The sequence below is a fragment of the Engraulis encrasicolus genome, chromosome 16 (assembly GCF_034702125.1).
Source record: "Engraulis encrasicolus isolate BLACKSEA-1 chromosome 16, IST_EnEncr_1.0, whole genome shotgun sequence".
NCBI lineage: Eukaryota > Metazoa > Chordata > Actinopteri > Clupeiformes > Engraulidae > Engraulis > Engraulis encrasicolus.
Window position 1 is genome coordinate 51951832 of NC_085872.1, and position 20000 is coordinate 51971831.

The 20000-nt window shown below is 44.8% G+C and overlaps 1 protein-coding gene across 1 annotated transcript in view; it reads right to left on the bottom strand.

The window, feature by feature from the left end:
- Positions 1–20000, bottom strand: part of LOC134466159 (protein unc-13 homolog A-like) — a 148215-nt gene that overhangs the window by 126875 nt on the left and 1340 nt on the right. Inside the window, exons 2-5 of the mRNA XM_063220054.1 lie at positions 8329–8358; positions 7033–7132; positions 3659–3776; positions 3128–3251 (exon numbers count right to left, since the gene is read on the bottom strand). Of these exons, the coding sequence (XP_063076124.1) occupies positions 3128–3251; positions 3659–3776; positions 7033–7132; positions 8329–8358 (372 nt within the window). The remainder of the gene's footprint in view (positions 1–3127; positions 3252–3658; positions 3777–7032; positions 7133–8328; positions 8359–20000) is intronic.

Consider the following 20000-nt stretch of genomic DNA (forward strand, 5'->3'; position numbering starts at 1 on the left):
TGTGGTGTGTTGTGGTGTGTTGTGGTGTGTTGTGTTGTGGTGTGTTGTGGTGTGTTGTAGTGTGTTGTAGTGTGTTGTGGTGTGTTGTGGTGTGTTGTGGTGTGTTGTAGTGTGTTGTGGTGTGTTGTGGTGTGTTGTGGTGTGTTGTGGTGTGTTGTGGTGTGGTGTGGTGTGTTGTGTTGTGTTGTGGTGTGTTGTGGTGTGGTGTGTTGTGTTGTGTTGTGGTGTGTTGTGGTGTGTTGTGTTGTGGTGTGGTGTGTTGTGTTGTGGTGTGGTGCGTTGTGGTGTGTTGTAGTGTGTTGGGGTGTGATGTGGTGTGTTGTAGTGTGTCCTATGTTGTGGTGTGTTGTAGTGTGGTGTGGTGTGTTGTAGTGTGGTGTGGTGTGTTGTAGTGTGTGGTGTGATGTGGTATGATGTGTTGTAGTGTGGTGTGGTGTGTTGTAGTGTGGTGTGGTGTGTTGTAGTGTGTGGTGTGATGTGGTATGATGTGTTGTAGTGTGTTGTGATGTGTTGTGCTGTAGTGTGGCGGAATGTAGTGTGGTGTGGTGTGTTGTAGTGTGGTGTGTTGTGGTGTGTTGTGGTGTGGTGTGGTGTGGTGTGTTGTGGTGTGTTGTGGTGTGTTGTGGTGTGTTGTGGTGTGTTGTGGTGTGTTGTGGTGTGTTGTGGTGTGTTGTAGTGTGTTATGGTGTGTTGTGGAGTGATGTGGTGTAGTGTGGTGTGTTGTGGTGTGTTGTGTTGTGTTGTGTTGTGGTGTGTTGTGGTGTGTTGTGGTGTGGTGTGTTGTGTTGTGGTGTGTTGTGGTGTGTTGTAGTGTGTTGTGGTGTGTTGTGTTGTGGTGTGTTGTGGTGTGGTGTGGTGTTGTGTTGTGTTGTGTTGTGGTGTGGTGTGTTGTAGTGTGTTGTAGTGTGGTGTGTTGTGGTGTGTTGTGGTGTGTTGTGGTGTGTTGTGGTGTGTTGTGGTGTGTTGTGTTGTGGTGTGGTGTGGTGTGTTGTGGTGTGTTGTGGTGTGGTGTGGTGTGTTGTGGTGTGTTGTGTTGGAGTGTGTGGTGGTGTGTTGTGGTGTGTTGTGGTGTGGTGTGTTGTGGTGTGTTGTGGTGTGTTGTGGTGTGTTGTGTTGTGTTGTGGTGTGTTGTGGTGTGTTGTGGTGTGTTGTGGTGTGTTGTGGTGTGTTGTGTTGTGGTGTGGTGTGGTGTGTTGTAGTGTGTTGTGGTGTGTTGTGGTGTGTTGTGGTGTGGTGTGTTGTGGTGTGTTGTGGTGTGGTGTGTTGTGGTGTGGTGCGGTGCGGTGCTGTGTGGTGTGGTGTGTTGTGGTGTGTTGTGGTGTGTTGTGGTGTGGTGTGTTGTGGTGTGTTGTGGTGTGTTGTAGTGTGTTGTGGTGTGTTGTGTTGTGGTGTGTTGTGTTGTGGTGTGTTGTGGTGTGTTGTGGTGTGTTGTGTTGTGGTGTGTTGTGGTGTGGTGTGGTGTGGTGTGGTGTGTTGTGGTGTGTTGTGGTGTGTTGTGGTGTGTTGTAGTGTGTTGTGTTGTGGTGTGTTGTAGTGTGTTGTAGTGTGGTGTGGTGTGTTGTGTTGTGTTGTGGTGTGTTGTGGTGTGTTGTAGTGTGTTGTGGTGCCTCATGTGTGTGTTGTCTGTTGTGGTGTGTTGTGGTGTCCTATGTTGTGTTGTGTTGTGTTGTGGTGTGTTGTGTTGTGGTGTGTTGTGGTGTGTTGTGGTGTGTTGTGGTGTGTTATGGTGTGTTATGGTGTGTTGTAGTGTGTTGTGTTGTGTTGTGGTGTGTTGTGGTGTGTTGTGGTGTGTTGTGGTGTGTTGTAGTGTGTTGTAGTGTGTTGTGGTGCCTCATGTGTGTGTTGTGCGCCTTCTGCACTCCATATGCTAAACACCAGCTAAATTCCGAGGCAGCTTAGAGGTTGGTTTTGTTCTTTTGGGAAAGTCGTACCGGGGCACAGCAAACCAAAACTCAGGCACAGGGCCCTGTAAATGGGGGAGGTGTCCCCCTAGTGGTGGGAGGCTGTAACAGGCACGGGCCCCTGTGAAATAGGGCTGGCGACGCCCCTGTGAAATAGGGCTGGCGACGCCCCTGCTGCAGAGGCCACAATGTGGTGCAGTGATTCTCAAAGTGTGGTCCGGGGACCACTGGTGGTCCGCGACAGCGCTCAGGTGGTCCGCAAGGGGATTTCTACTTTTCCAAGACGAGCTAGCAGTAGGCTATATTTGTAACATTATTACAAAGCTAAACATAGCTGAAGTATTATTTTCCCCACAATAAGACAGGCTTGTAATGAGAACAAAAATGAGTGATCGGCATCGAAATTAGCAGTGTCAAATAAGCACCCCTCAACTGTCAATTCTGATGGTCCATGAACATTTTTAGCAGGGACAAAGGGGTCCTCGGTCTGAAAAAGTTTGAGAATCACTGGTGTGGTGTAAAGTAGTTACCTAGTGGCAGTTCTATCTATCTATCTAATGTAGTGTAGTGCAGTGCAGTGTAGTGTAGTGTAGTGTAGTGTAATGTAGTGTAGTGTAGTGTAGTGTAGTGTAGTGTAGTGTAGTGTAATGTAATGTAGTGTAGTGTAGTGTAGTGTAGTGTAGTGTAGTGTAATGTAGTGTAGTGTAGTGTAGTGTAGTGTAGTGTAGTGTAGTGTAATGTAGTGTAGTGTAGTGTAGTGTAGTGTAGTGTAATGTAGTGTAGTGTAGTGTAGTGTAGTGTAGTGTAGTGTAGTGTAGTGTAGTGTAGTGTAGTGTAGTGTAGTGTAATGTAGTATAGTGTAATGTAATGTAATGTCATGTAATGTAATGCAGTTTAGTGTAATGTAGTGTAGTGTAGTGTAGTGTAATGTAGTGTAGTGTAGTGGTGCATGCTGGGTAGTGTAGTGTAATGTAATGTAATGTAGTGTAGTGTAGTGTAGTGGTGCATGCTGGGTAGTGTAGTGTAGTGTAGTGTAGTGTAGTGTAGTGTAGTGTTGCATGCTGTGTAGTGTAGTGTAGTGTAGTGTAGTGTAGTGTAGTGTAGTGTAGTGTAGTGTAGTGTAGTGGTGCATGCTGGGTAGTGTAGTGTAGTGTAGTGTAGTGTAGTGTAGTGTTGCATGCTGGGTAGTGTAGTGTAATGCAATGCAATATAATTAATGTAGTCACCTAGTGGCAGTTCGAAGCGTGTGTCCAGCAGTACTTGGTGCAGCGTGGGGTCTTTGGTTCCGCAGATCTCGTTGTCGGCCATGACCACCTGGGAATCCAGCGTCAGCCATTCTCCCGGGCCCTCCTGCAATACACAGGAAGACACATTTGTAGTCTTTTATCCCATTGAAACCCTTTATAAGACGCAGCCGTTGAACTACAAAAATGGCCTCTTCAGGTAGCCTGTAGTGTGTGTAGTCTTTTGCGCTATTGAAAGGTATTGTAAGACAGGGCTGTTGAACTACAGAAATGGCCTCTTCCGGTAGCCTCGTGTGTAGTATTTCCTACCATTGAAACCATTCATAAAATATGCCTATTGCATTACAAAAAATGACTGTCATCAGCCTCCTCATGGAAACCCTTTCTCCCATGGAAACCCATTATATAACAAATTGGCCTCTTCAGGTAGCCTTACTTGTAGTCTTTTCTCTCATTTAATGTCATAATAAATTACGGCTAGTGGACTACAAAAATGGCTGCCTCTTCAGGTACCTGGTTGGATTGGCGTATGCTCCTCAGTGGTATCCAGAGGGTCCCCACCATGGTGTCCCATATCAAGCCTTTATTCCAGACCTCAACAGTCAAGCCCAGATCCAGACGATTGATCTCACTGGAAAATACAAAGAAACATGGACAGAGAGAGAGAGAGAGAGAGAGGGAGAGAGAGAGAGAGAGAGAGAGAGAGAGAGAGAGAGAGAGAGAGAGAGAGAGAGAGTACAGATGTGAATTCTTTTAAAAATCAGTAAATGTTTTTTTAAAGCAATCACAATTTAATAAGAAAACATTTAAATGTCATCAAGTACATATGGACCCGTTACAGTATTTCAAAGTTTCAAGTTACCCAATCTGGCAACCCATCTGTAACCCAATCTGGCAACACTGCAGCTACATCATGAAGCTTCCAGTCCCACGAATCGGAAGTACAAGGGCGTGACTTAGGTTCCTCATTGTGCCCGCCCAGTGCTTCACTGCGTGCGTAACATGTGAAGAGCTCTTTTCCAAAACGCTATATACCATTTTTTACTTTTTGCATTTTAATATTGGAATTGACTGTTAAGATGTCATATCATCTATGTGTGAATTCTTGCCATTCAAATATTTTGAGAACATACTTTAAAACCTATATAAAAATGCATTTTGCTATGCATTTCAATGGAATGCCCAATACAAAAATGTCAATTTCCCAACATTCTATAAAATGGATATATCTCATTTTGGAAAAGAGCTCTTCAAGCTCCAATCGTTTTTTTTTTTTTTTTTAGCTTTTGCTAGAATAGCATAGCCTGTCAATTTTGAGATACAGATAAAGCCAGAACTCCCCGATTTTAAGTCAAAAATCAGACGTTTCACAGGCCAAATCCTGACAGTCAACGGGATGGACGGCAGTGAGGTCAGACAGCTGCCTACGTCATGCGTCTCCAATTAAGACTGATAGTCCTACACCATGCGTTTCCATTTAAAGGGGTATGGCACTATTTTGGGGCTTAATACAGTTGAAATCGTTGGACAGAGTTTATAAAGGTGGTTAAGTGTCTATTTTTTATGTAAGCTGTTGTCTTGCTTTAAGATAAGTTAAAAGAGAGAGCATGTCGCTAAGTTAGTGACATTGACTTTCACTAGCTTAGCGACATACTCCCTCTTTTAACTTGTCTTATTATATGGTGTGACGTCATCGGTCGAATGCTCCATTCATTTCAACGGGGCTCCCCAACGTTCGCACGTCTGTTATTTTTCGATAACGGACGGGTTGGTCTATAATAGACCGCTGTCAATGGCAACAAGACTTTTCACTATTAAAGCGACTTTTCAACAAGACTCTAATCAGCTGCTGTGATAGACAACACCTGTTGTCCTGGCTACATAGCTGTTGCCTAGCGGTGTTCCACAACGGCAATGTTTTGTTTTGCGCAGCAACAATCTTTTGACATTAAAAACTATAATAGACTTAACATTAAATAGGCCTAAAGAAATGTCCCCGCCATGTGTGAATCATTTAAGTATATCCATATAATAAGCGGGTTAACTTTCGGCGAGTCGGTCGCTTCGTGGAATAGCAGCACTTCAGAGAGAACAAGACCCCTCCGCTCCGCGTCGGGGTCTAAAGATTCTCTCTGTCGTGCTGCTATTCCACGGTAGCGACCTTCTCGCCGAACGTTAACCCTTACTTAAAACAAGACAACGCTTAACACGAAAAATAAGACACTTTACCACCTTTATAAACCCTGGCCAACGATTTTAACTGTATTAAGCCCCAAAATAGTGGCATACTCCTTTAAGCCCCAAAATAGTGGCATACTCCTTTAAGACTGATAGTCCGCATGCGAGGCCAACATCCCCTCCCAGCGCATGTTTTAAAATGAGCGTGTAGAGAGTGTGAAGTGATCTCGGCTTTGCATTCAATGTATACATCGATGATTGTAGGCTAATGTATTTCCATTTTCGATTTCAATTCAAATGCAGGCGATTTTATTGTAACACTTTGTTTTGACACCCACACGGATAATAAATAGGATAGGCTACTTTACACATTCAAATAAAGTGGCCAATCCATGAGACGGTTAATTATTGGAAAGCCAGTCATGGCAAACAAACGGGACCACGAGCACCCATGGGCATAAACAAAAGTCGGCGCCTATGCGTGTGTGTATGTGTGTGTGTGTGTGTGCATGTATGTGTATGAGTGTGTGTGTGTGTGTGAGTGTGTGTGTGTGTATGTGCGTGTGTGCGTGCGTCCGTGCAAGTGTGTGTGTGTGTGTTTATATGTATGTGCGCACGTGTGTTTGTGCACGCGTGCGTGCGTTCGTGCGTGTGTGTGTGTGTGTGTGTGTGTGTGTGTGTGTGTGTGTGTGTGTGTGTGTGTGTGTGTGTGTGTGTGTGTGTGTGTGATATATGACTGACAGTGCCACAGTATCGCCTTACTGACCTACTTTCTGAAATCGATTTCTCCTCTCTCTCCCTCTCCCTCTCTCTCTCTCTCTCCCTCTCTCTCGCTTTCTCTCTGTCTCTCTCTCTCACTTTCTCTCTGTCTCTCTCCCTCTCTCTTTCTCTCTTTCTCTGTCTCTCTCCCTCTCTCTTTCTCTCTCTCTGTCCCCCTCCCCCCTCTCTCTCTCTGCATCAATCTCTCTGTATCTCCCCCCTCCCCCCCTCTCTCTCTCCCTCTCACTTCAACTCTCCCTCTTTCTTTCGCTCCTTCCTTGCTTCTCCCTTTCTCTGTGTACATATCCTAATTTAGGGCAGCCATATTGGAAGGCCTCCTTACAGTGCATTTCTAATGAGGCAGCATCACACTAGGGCGGCCATATTGGAAGGCCTCCTTACAGTGCATTTCTAATGGGGCAGCATCACACTAGGGCAGCCATATTGGAAGGCCTCCTTACAGTGCATTTCTAATGGGGCAGCATCACACTAGGGCAGCCATATTGGAAGGCCTCCTTACAGTGCATTTCTAATGAGGCAGCAGCACATTAGGGCGGCCATATTGGAAGGCCTCATTACAGTGCATTTCTAATGGGGCAGCATCACACTAGGGCAGCCATATTGGAAGGCCTCCTTACAGTGCATTTCTAATGGGGCAGCATCACACTAGGGCAGCCATATTGGAAGGCCTCCTCACAGTGCATTTCTAATGGAGCAGCAGCACATTAGGGCGGCAATATTGGAAGACCTCCTTACAGTGCATTTCTAATGGGGCAGCAGCATATTTCCACATTATGGCGGCCATATTGGAAGACCTCCTAACGGTGCGCATTATAGATGAAATATAGATGAAATATCTGTCTTGCAACAAGACGTTTTGCTCATATGATATGAAATATGTTTCTTACAACATGAAGTCTTGCTCATATGATATGAAATATGTTTCTTACAACATGAAGTCTTGCTCCCAGGCCGGCGTGTTTCCCCGCACCGCGATCGTCGTACTTTTGACATTTTGGACCTTCAGTGTCACGTAGGTGTTGAACTTCTCTGTTTGTAAACAAACACAAAAACACACAAAAATAAACACACACAAAAATAAACAAACATACAAATAAGCACACACACAAACACACAAATAAACACGCACACAAAAATACACACACACAAACACACATATCAATAAATACACAAACACACCATTACACAAACACACATTTCTGTTGTAAACAAGATTAGATCACTTGCATAATAATATGTATAAGTGCCCAAAAGTAGATTTGACTATCTAGTAGTGATGCGGTTCCGGATCCGAATCCGGCACGATAATAGGGTTTTTCACAGGATCCGGTTTTCCGCTTTTCAGTCAAAATAGTTTGAGCCAACGTGATAAAAAGGGCCCACGTGTGCGAGTAGGCTATGTGTTTCAACCCTTTCGTAGGATCCGGTATCCGGTTTCGGATCCGACAGGATCTTAAGCAGTGGATCCGATATCCGGCAGGATCCTGAAAATCAGGATCCGGTGCATCTATACTAGTGATCTCCACTCACACAAAACACACACAACTACAGTATTGTCTATTATAACTATTGTCATTTAAACCCCCATTGAAATCCAGACTACTGTATTGTCATTTAAACCCCCATTGAAATCCAGACTACTGTATTGTCATTTAAACCCCCATTGAAATCCAGACTACAGTAACATGTATTGTCATTTAAACCCCCATTGAAATCCAGACTACAGTAACATGTATTGCCATTTAAACCCCCATTGAAATCCAGACTACTGTAACATGTACTGTCATTTAAACCCCCATTGAAATCCAGACTACAGTATTGTCATTTAAACCCCCATTGAAATCCAGACTATTGTGAAATGTATTGCCATTTAAACCCCCATTGAAATCCAGACTACAGTAACATGTATTGTCATTTAAACCCCCATTGAAATCCAGACTACAGTAACATGTATTGCCATTTAAACCCCCATTGAAATCCAGACTACAGTAACATGTATTGCCATGTATAACACCAGTGAACCCCATTTAAATCCAGACTACAGTAATGTCAGTTATTAGCATTGTAACTGGCTTATATTGAAGCCTTTGCCCCGCTTTACGTAATGTTTGACATTACTGCGTTACAGCAAAAAGCAAAAGCATTCCTCTATAGCATTACAGTCATGAATTACTTGTGTAAAGTGTTAACACTGAAAATAAACACACAGGAATGTTTCAGTTTACCTTGTGCTCCATCTAGCTTGGCTTTCTTCACTGAAAAGACAAAAAGCAGACAAAACATTAGTTTTAGAGCCCAGGTTTGTGGCCATTTTTGTAGTTCCATAGCTGTGTCTTACATTGAGCTTCAATGGGAGGAAAGACTACACACTAGCCTGCCCGAAGAGGCCATTTTTGTAGTTCAATAGTTGTTATAATGGGAGAGAAGGCTACACAGTAATCTGCTGGTGCATTCCAGTCCCAAGTCACAAAAAGCCACAATAGTTATTACTCTGTCATATGTTACATTTATGTTGACACAATATCATGTAATAACACGAAATTTATGCTGCACAAAAAACAGAAATGGAGTTTCACTATTTATTGACATTTTAAATAACGGCTCCATGGGCGCCGCCATTATTATCCGACTTCGATTTGTTGAGGTGGTAGTAGTGCAAGTCACCCCGACCTCGCTAGTTGGAGCTCCCACTTCGATTGGCATTCCAGAGCGTTTTTCATAGTAGGAGGTAGGATAAGTGCGATCTCCTACTAGGATGATTTGGGACTGGAATGCACCATAAGACGTGGCTATTGAACTATAAAAATGGCCTCTTCAGGCAGCCTAGTGTGTAGTCTTTTCTTCCATTGAAACACATTAAAAGATGTGGTTATTGAACTACAAAAATGGCCCCTTCAGGCAGCATAGTGTGTAGTCTTTTCTCCCATTGAAACACATTAAAAGATGTGGTTATTGAACTACAAAAATGGCATTATAAGACACAGATGATGACGCTGCAGCACTGTAGTGTAGGTGGACTGTACGTTTTTCCTGCTTTACCTCAGAGAGTTCAGTTCATGTATAATGGATAACGCACACACACACACACACACACACACACACACACACACACACACACACACACACACACACACACACACGCACACAGACACATACGCACACACACACACACATACACACACACACACACGTACGCACACACACACACACACACACACACATACACACACACACACACACAGGCATGTACGCACACACGCACGCACACACACACACAACCACACACACACACCACACCACATCACACACGCACGCACGCACGCACACACACACACACACACACACACACACACACACACACACACACACCACACCACAAACCACACACACACAGGCACGTACGCACGCACACACACACACACACACACACACACACACACACACACACACACACCACATACGCACGCACACACACACACACACACACACACGCACGCACACACACAAAAACACGCACACAGATTTACATGTTGGGAATTCTCAGTAAAAACGCACACAAACACTACCTTCAAGTATATAGTGGAAGCGGACAGGGGTGGAGGCAGAGGAATGAAAAGAGAAGAAGAGAGAGAGAGGGAGGAAGAGAGAGAGAGGGAAGAAGAGACAGAGGAATGAAAAGAGAAGAAGAGAGAGAGGGAGGGAGGAAGAGAGGGAGGGATGAAGAGAGGGAGAGAGGGATGAAGAGAGAGGGATGAAGAGAGAGGGATGGAGAGACAGTGGGAGGAAGAGAGAGAGAGTTTTTGACAGCAGTTCCCATACTGTGAATAAAAAATTCATTTGAAATTCACTAAAGATAGAACACTGTGCTAAAAAGTGTGTGTGTGTGTGTGTGTGTGTGTGTGTGTGTGTGTGTGTGTGTGTGTGTGTGTGTGTGTGTGTGTGTGTGTGTGTGTGTGTGTGTGTGTGTGTGTGTGTGTGTGTGTGTTTTAACATCACTTTGAGTCTTCCTAATGTGTGTGTGAGTGTCTGTGTGCGCCGTGTATGTGCGTGTGTATGTGTGTCCGTGTTTTAACATGTCTGTAGGTTTACTTTAAGTCTTCCTAGTGTGTGTGTGTGTGTGTGTGTGTGTGTGTGTGTGTGTGTGTGTGTGTGTGTGTGTGTGTGTGTGTGTGTGTGTGTGTGTGTGTGTGTGTGTGTGTGTGTGTGTGTGTTTTGGTCATTGCTGACTGTGTGGAATCTCAAAGTGCTTCTCTTCCCTGCTTTCTCTTCTGGACTCGCGTCAGCTGATGTCTTACTGACTTCTCTCCCTCTCTCTCTCTCTATCCCTCTCTCTCTCTCTCTCTCTATCTATCTTTCTCTCTATCCTTCTCTCTCTATCCCTCTCTCTCTCTCTCTCTCTCTATCTATCTTTCTCTCTATCCCCCCCTCTCTCTCTATCCCTCTCTCTCTCTTTCTCTCTCTCTATCTCTCTCTCTCTCTATCCCTCTCTTTCTATCTCTCTCCCTATCCCTCTCTCGCTCTCTCTCTCTCTCTCTCTCTCTCTATCTCTCTCTCTCCTCTGCTGATGTCAGTTGGACTGGCATTCTCGAGTCTTTAAGTAAATTAGAAACATTTCAAAGTCTTCTCTCACGTATCCTCTGCGCTCTCTCTCTCTCTCTCTCTCTCTCTCTCTCTCTCTCTCTCTCTCTCTCCCTCTCTCTGTCTCTCTCTCTCTCTCTCCCTCTCTCTGTCTCTCTCTCTCTCCTTGTCCATTGAAAGTTTAATTCTTTTTAAGTGAATTGAAGCTGGTGAAAGGCAAGTGGACTGTCACTCTGAGAAACAAACTGTGAAAGATGCTCTAAAGATGCTGTGTGCTCTAAAGATGCTGTACCCTCCTCTCTCCTCTCTCCTCTCTCCTCTCTCCTCCCTCCTCTCTCCTCTCTCCTCTCTCCTCTCTCCTCTAAAGATGCTGTGTCCTCCTCTCTCCTCCCTCCTCTCTCCTCTCTCCTCTCTCCTCTCTCCTCTCTCCTCTAAAGATGCTGTGTCCTCCTCTCTCCTCTCTCCTCTCTCCTCTAAAGATGCTGTGTCCTCCTCTCTCCTCCCTCCTCCCTCCTCTGTCCTCTCTCCTCTGTCCTCCCTCCTCTGTCCTCTCTCCTCCCTCCTCTCCTCTCTCCTCTCTCCTCTCTCCTCTCTCCTCTAAAGATGCTGTGTCCTCCTCTCTCCTCCCTCCTCCCTCCTCTCTCCTCTCTCCCCTCCTCTCTCCTCTCTCCTCTCTCCTCTCTCCTCTAAAGATGCTGTGTCCTCCTCTCTCCTCCCTCCTCTCTCCTCTCTTGTCCCGTGTGCCCTCCTCTCTGCTCTCTCCCCTCCTCTCTCCTCTCCTCTCTCCTCTCCTCTCTCCTCTAAAGATGCCCTCATGTGTCCTGTGTGCCCTCCTCTCTTGGCCAAGTCCAAGTCAACGTCAGCACAAAAAGCGTTGTGAACTGGGTAGTAGGTCATGAAGATTTTATAGTATCTTAAGCAAAAATAACATCACAGCCAAAACAACATCACAGCCAAAACAACATCACAGCAAAAATAACATCACAGCCAAAACAACATCACAGCAAAAATAACATCACAGCCAAAATAACATCACAGCCAAAACAACATCACAGCAAAAATAACATCACAGCCAAAATAACATCACAGCCAAAATAACATCACAGAACAAGGAGGAAACCCCAACTTAACTGTTCTTTCGTTTCTTTGACATTTTATGAAAATAAAAAAATGTAACGCAAAGAATACTTTTCCTGGTAACTAGTTTCTTTTATAGTTAAGTAACGCAGATGCTAACGCAATTACTTTTTGGAGAAGTAACTGGTACTTGTAATTAGTTACGTTCTCAAAGTAACTTTTCCAGCACTGCTCTTGGCCAAGTCGAAATCAAAGTCAGCACTCATTGGCAGCACTCACCTCAGTGCACGACTACAGATCACAACTGGGTGTAGTCTTTTCTCCCATTACAGCCCATTATAAGATGTGGCTACTGAACTACAAAAAGGGCCTCTTCAGGTAGCCTAGTGTGTAGTCTTTTCTCCCATTACAGCCCATTAGAAGACGTGCCTATTGAACTACAAAAAGGGCCACTTCAGGTAGCCTAGCGTGTAGTTAGGGAGATAGACTGTAGATCACAGGGTTGCAGGTTCGAATGGTACCCTGTAGCAAGACACCAGTCTTAACCCATTGGCGCCTGAGCCCGTTTTTAGAAAAGGTCCCCAATGCCTGAGGGTTTTTTGAGATAAGAAAAAATGGTTGGAAACTCCTATGAAAAATTCAATATCTCAGCCTCTGGAACACATAGGGACATGGGACAAATTGCATTTAAAAGGTAAAATCCTCTGCTTTCACGGGATTATGCTCATTCAGCATTAACACTAACACATATTCCTTAAAAAAATCATATCTCATAATCAAATGATTGAAAAAAGTTTCATGTGCTTTCAGGATAATGCTTGATGCTGCTATTTATTATAGGCTATTAGGCTACTATTGCTACTGTTACAATAGCCGACTATAACTAAATCATAATAGGCCTAATCATTATTATTATAATTATTAGGCAGTCATTTCTGCCATAAATCGGGGGACATTTGTCTAATACAGCCACTTGCTCTCCCACCGGCGAGTATGGCCGTTGTATTTTTCCAAACGTTATGCAGAGACCGATGAGCAATTTCATCCTATTTTGAGACGGGGCTCCACTTTGAGCTGGAATCCGCATGTCTACCGTTGTCTGCCTCACCAATAGGCTATCACCATATCCGAAAGTTCCTCAGTGAAAATATTCTGAAATAGGCCTATATCTAAAGGACGTGCTTCCTCAGATATTGGCACCTTCGCCAATTGCCCCGAGTGTCGGAGTGAACTTTTAGTAACGTCGGGTGCGAAATCTAGCTGACTGTCTATTTGGAAGCCACTCGCCCACCTCTTCATGCGGCCGCGGCAAATCACACTCCTGCTCTCTATCTAAAGGGTCTTCAATCATATTTCCTTTCCTCGATTAAAATCTCTTCATTACCTTTCAACTGAACATCACGTTCGCTGTAACAGTGTGTCTCGCGAACCACAGCCTTTTTTTTACCTGTGTGAAATGGCTAAACAACCCACGTCTGCAGAAGCGAGCATGGTTGATTTCATTTGACATTTTTGTCGACGAATCAAACTTTTTTTTGCCACATGATCTTTAAAAAATCGAGAACACCCACCTCTTGTGTATTTGAACAAAATATTGTGCATTGCATCTCCCATGCGTCTTGAAAATATTGACAAATCAATAATGTTGCGTTTTGCAACAACCGGCGTCAGGGCCAATGTTGCGTAACGCAACAACCGGCATCAATGGGTTAACACTGCTCCAGGGGCTGTAACCAATACCCAGTAGCAAGACACCTAACCCCACACTGCTCCAGGGGCTGTAACCAATACCCAGTAGCAAGACACCAGTCCTAACACTGCTCCAGGGGCTGTAACCAATACCCAGTAGCAAGACACCAGTCCTAACACTGCTCCAGGGGCTGTAACCAATACCCAGTAGCAAGGCACCTAACCCCACACTGCTCCAGGGGCTGTAACCAATACCCAGTGATAACTGTAAGTCACTTTGGATATCAGCATCAGCTAAGTGGAATGTACTGCCAAGGAAAACATCAACTTCAAGCAGGATGCGTCTAAAGGTGTTTCTGCTCATGATCCTGGCAATCTACCTGTTGCTACCGTCGGCCATTCTCTCACTGCACACTGGCCAAACTCCGGAGAGGATCGCTGTTACAGCTAATGAGATCCTACGCTACAGCCGAGACCAACTACTGCAATGGCGAGATTTGCAGACCAGCAACTTTCCAGTCAATCTGCCTGAGGAGTGTACAAGGCGGCCCGAAACAGTGAGGAAAAGAGGCCGACGTGGTGGAGTACGCTGCAGGGTACGCGCACGGGGGAGGAAACCACCTCTGCCTACTATCATCTTGGCGAACGCCCGCTCCTTGCTGAAACAACTGACAGAGCTACGAACGGCAGTGAGGTACCTTTCTGATTTTCGAGAAAGTTGTTTGCTGTGTTTCACGGAGACGTGGCTCAAGGATAGGACTGACAGTTCATCCCTGAGAATTCCAGGATTCTGTGACCCGATTAGGTTGGACAGAGACGCACAAGTAACCGGCAAAAAGCTGGGTGGGGGAGTGTGCGTATACATAAATGAGGCATGGTGCAATAACTACACACTCAGAGACTCTCAGTGCTCGGAGGACATTGAGCTGTTATCCCTGTCGCTGAGGCCTTTTTACTTGCCCAGGGAATTTGGCCAAGTATTCGTAACCGTTGTGTACATACACCCACGGGCGAACACAAAGGCTGCCGCAAATCGGATATGCGACGCAGTGACAAAAATAGAAAACATTGCTCCCGACGCCCCAAAGTTTATTCTCGGAGACTTTAATGGATGTTCCATCAAAAGTGTGTTGCCTAATTACTATCAATATGTCAAGTGTCCGACTAGGAAGGAGAAAACCCTAGATCTATGCTTTGGGAATATTAAAGACGCTTACAAATGCTATGCAAAAGCCCCGCTTGGGGATTCGGACCACAATGTTATCCACCTTGTCCCACAGTACAAACAAAAGTTGAAGTCGCGGAAACCAGAGATTAAGACAATTAAACGATGGACTGATGAATCTATTGAACGTCTTAGAGGATGCTTTGACTGTACTGCGTGGGATACCTTTGTGGACACAAGCGCGAATTTAGAAGAACTGAACTCTGTTGTCACGGACTACATACTTTTTTGTGTGGACTGTGTAATTCCAGATAAAACTTTCAGAGTCTTTCCAAATGATAAACCTTGGGTTAATAAAGAATTAAAACTAGCACTGAAAAGGAAAAGAATGGCATTTGAACAGGGGGACATGTTAAAGATGAACGATATTCGGAAGGATATTAGACAGATAATACACAACAGCAAACAAAATTACAAACTGAAGATTGAAGCGCAAATGAGAGGAAATGACCTAAGGCATGCATGGCAAGGGATGTATACAATGATTGGAAAGGAGGATAAGAAAACACACATTACTACAGATGGAGATGATGTAATGTTTGCAAATGAATTGAATAATTTCTATGCCAGATTTGAAACATCAGATTTTGTATCACAACGCAGCGCAATTAGAGAACAACTAGGCCTAGACAACAATTATGACACCCCCTCTATCAGGGTAACTGATGATGAGGTGCGTAGAATCTTTAATAGAGTTGACCCCAAAAAATCATCTGGCCCTGATCATGTAAGAGGAAGGGTTCTTAAAGAGTGCAGTGAGCAGCTAAGCTATGTCTTTGCACATATTTTTCAAATGTCTCTGGAGACACATTATATTCCCAAGGTCTGGAAATCTTCAGTTATAGTACCAGTCCCGAAGGTACCAAAACCATGCGTTTTAAATGACTATCGCCCAGTGGCCCTTACGTCAATCATAATGAAGAGTCTTGAGAGGATTGTCTTAAAACATGTTCTGAGGGAAGTGCAGCATAGTACTGACCCTTTACAATTTGCCTATAGGGCTATGAGGAGCACAGATGATGCTCTATTGTACATGCTCCACAACATATACTGCCACTTAGACAGGCCCAAACAATATGCTCGGGTTCTCTTCATAGATTTCTCGTCCGCGTTCAACACCATTAGGCCCCATCTTATGATGGAGAGGCTTTTAAACCTGGGTGTGAATTCAAACTTAATAAAATGGGTTGAGTCCTTTCTGACCGAGAGAACACAGTGTGTTCGGGTAAACAAAGCTGTGTCCTCCCCAATTTTTACTAACACTGGGGCTCCACAAGGGAGCGTAATTTCCCCTGTGCTCTTTACACTCTACACAAATGAGTGTAGAAGCAATACAACTGATCATGTCACGATTAAATTCACAGACGATACAGCCATAGTGAGGTTAATTAAAGACAACAATGAGACCCAATACAGGGCCTGGGTGGATCAGTTTGTAGAGTGGTTTGAGCCCAGCTGTCTTTTTCTAAATACAAGAAAGACAAAAGAACTCATTGTGGATTTTAGAACGGGGAGACACACCCATCAGAACATGGTCATACATGGGGAAGACATTGAGGTGGTGAAAAACTATAAATATCTGGGAACTGTAATAGATGACAAATTAACTTGGAGCTGTAACACCGATACTATTTACAAAAAGGGAATGCAGAGACTGTACTTCATGCGAAAGCTAAGACAATTTAAAGTGGATAGGGACATGATGCGGGTTTTTTATCATTCTTTTGTTGAAAGCATTTTATGTTTCTGTTCTGTGGCCTGGTACTTCTCCCTGTCTGTTGTTAATAAAAATAAGCTGCATAAGATAATCAACATGGCCAGCAAGATTGCTTGCCAGCCACTAAATAGCATGGCCATGACTGTTGAAGCAAGGGTGGTAAAGAAGGCAAATACCATATGTGAGGATCTCTCCCACCCCTTACAGCAAGCATATGAGTTGTTGCCCTCAGGTAGGAGGTTTAGGATGCCCTCATTTAAGACAAACAGAGCCCGCCAATCATTTATTCCTACTAGTATATCCATCCTAAATAAGACAACTGTAAGTTAGACTGAATAGCACACTGCACTTTGGTACTGAATACTGCACTTTACTGTGTTTATGTTGGGTTTTTTGTCAACCTGTCTTTTTGTCCTATAGAGGGAGGGGAGGTGGGGGGGGGAGGGGGGGGGCGCTCGTGTTTGTCTATTGTGTTCTTGTTTATTGTAATGTCTTTGTAATTGTATCAGATGCACTGAAAATGGCACAGAACAAATTTCCGAAAGGACAAATAAATAATCTATCTATCTATCTATCTATCTGTATTGCAGGTCAACTCTGTGGCACCGCCAGCACCACGGACAGCGACTATGTCAAGAACAGCACCATGGACAGCAAATATGTTATGAGCACAGGGGATATGTTATCAACACAATGTTATGAACACAATGTTATGCACACAGGGGATATGTTATGCACACAGGGGATATGTTATCAACACAATGTTATGAACAGGGGAATGTTATCAACACAGGGGATATGTTATCAACACAGGGGATATGTTATCAACACAGGGGATATGTTATCAACACAGGGGATATGTTATCAACACAATGTTATGAACACAATGTTATGAACACAGTGAATACCGGTATGTTATGAACACAGTGATCAGCACCATGGACAGCGACTATGATACAGGCACCAGGCACTGGATATGTATATTGTGATCAGCACCACGGACAGCGCACTGGAGATAGAACCTTATAATTCTCAGCTCACTGTCTGTCTTTGTTTGTATAGTGTAGGTACAATATCCTGATGCCTTGAAGGCCTCGTTTCTCAGTTTCAATGTTGCCGTGGTTACTGCACTTTGGCTTTATGGGGCCAACACTTGACATTCCAGTTTGTTCTCAGTGCAGCCAGTGTCTCTGTCTGGAGCGCTCATTGATGCCGGTAGTAGTCGTATTTTCTGTAGTCCGATAGCCATGTCTTATAATGTGTTTCAATGGGACAAAAGACTACACACTAGGCTACCTGAAGAGGCCATTTTTGCCCGTCCGGGAAGTTCCAGCTCATTCATGACGGTAGCCAATGACTCACACATTCAGACACAGAGCACGAGCTCTTGTGGACACACACACACACACAAACATACACACACACACACACACACACACACACACACACACACACACACACACACATACACACACACACATACACACACACATACACACACACACACACATACCTACACATACACACACACACACACACACACACACACACACACACACACACACACACACACACACACACACACACACACACACACACACACACACACACACACACACAGGACTTCCCCAGTAGAGAGAGAGAGGGAGTGAGGGAGGGAGAGAGAGAGAGAGTAGAGAGGGAGGGAGGGAGAGAGAGAGAGGGAGGGAGAGAGGGAGAGAGAGGAAGGTCATAGCTGAGGGAATATTTGAATGAAAATGTGTCAAAATGAGTCGTGCCTCACTCCCCCTCCCCGTTATCAACCCAACACAAACCCACAGCCTCGTGCCTTATATCTATATGTCTATCTATCTGTGTCTGTCTGTCTGTCTATTTATATGTCTGTCTATCTATCTATCTATCTGTCCGTCCGTCCGTCCGTCCGTCTATCTATGTATGTATCTATCTACGAGAGGTCCTCAAGTTTAAGTGCTATCTCACTGCATTACACTTTGCTGACACTTTCTTCCGAAGCGACTTGCAGATATGTTACAGGGTATTGGTTACAGTCCCTGGAGCAGTGTGGGGTTAGGTGCCTTGGTACAGGGTATTGGTTACAGTCCCTGGAGCAGTGTGGGGTTAGATGCCTTGGTACAGGGTATTGGTTACAGTCCATGGAGCAGTGTGGGGTCAGGTGCCTTGGTACAGGGTATTGGTTACAGTCCATGGAGCAGTGTGGGGTTCGGTGCCTTGGTACAGGGTATTGGTTACAGTCCCTGGCGCAGTGTGGGGTTAGGAGCATTGGTACAGGGTATTGGTTACAGCGAGAGAGAGAGAGAAAGGGGGGAGGGGGCGAGAGAGAGAGAGAGGGGGGGGGCGAGAGAGAGAGCGAGAGAGCGAGAGAGTGAGAGAGAGAGAGAGAGAGAGAGAGAGAGAGAGAGAGAGAGAGAGAGAGAGAGAGAGAGAGTGAGCGAGAGAGAGAGAGAGAGAGAGAGAGAGAGAGAGAGAGAGAGCAAGAGAGCGAGAGCGAGGAAACACTGAGCAGGAAATGGTCAAGAAAAAGGTACAGCAACTATGCTGCTCATTGAAACTAGGTTGGCTATCGCCATATTTGATCTTTACATGAAAGTTTACTAATGAACTAATATTTATGTCCCAAGTACAGTAATTTTTGCAGTTAGCAATTGGCTATTTCTGGAAATTCAAAATGGCGGACCATGGAGAAGATCCCCCTTTTCATGTATGAAAAATGCAATTTTTCCAGTCATAAAGAATAATTTGATGGTGGTGGTAAGTAGTCATGATAAAGGTAACATTAGTGAATGGGTAGCATGAATTCTAGAAATAAACAACTAAAAATCTCACACAGTGTACCTTTAAACAGCTTCACATGAAATATGAAATATTTACGAAGGAATCTTAGAAATGACATGTTCAATACAATGGAGTTGTAGGCTATTCAGGGGACCTAGAGAAGGTGTGGGGAATCCTGGCTTAAACGGCCCTCGGAGGACTAAGTGCAGGGGAAATCCTGGGGTGAGTTTCTCAAAAGAGAAGTAGTTAGCCTGTTAGCAACTCCGGTAGTTGACAATGGGAAAATGCATTGAAAACAGCAAAGTAGCTACTGAAGTTAGCAACTTTGGTTTTGAGAAATTCACCCCTGGTTTGTGTTCATATAATACGGCCCTCGGATGACTTTCATGGCCCTTGGAGGAATTTGAAGTGACCCCTCGAATGAAAAAGGCTCCCCACCCCTGGCCTGCAGCCTACATGGGCAGTCATGGGTGAGCGGTTAGGGCGTCAGACTTGCATCCCAGAGGTTGCCGGTTCGACTCCCGACCCGCCAGGTTGGTGGGGGGAGTAATCAACCAGTGCTCTCCCCCATCCTCCTCCATGACTGAGGTACCCTGAGCATGGTACCGTCCCACCGCACTGCTCCCCATGGGGCGCCACTGAGGGCTGCCCCCTTGCACGGGTGAGGCATAAATGCAATTTCGTTGTGTGCAGTGTTCACTTGTGTGCTGTGGAGTGCTGTGTCACTATGACAATGGGAGTTGGAGTTTCCCAATGGGCTTTCACTTTTTCACATAAAGGCAAACAGGCCACGCTACGGCATGTCTTGTGGTACATCG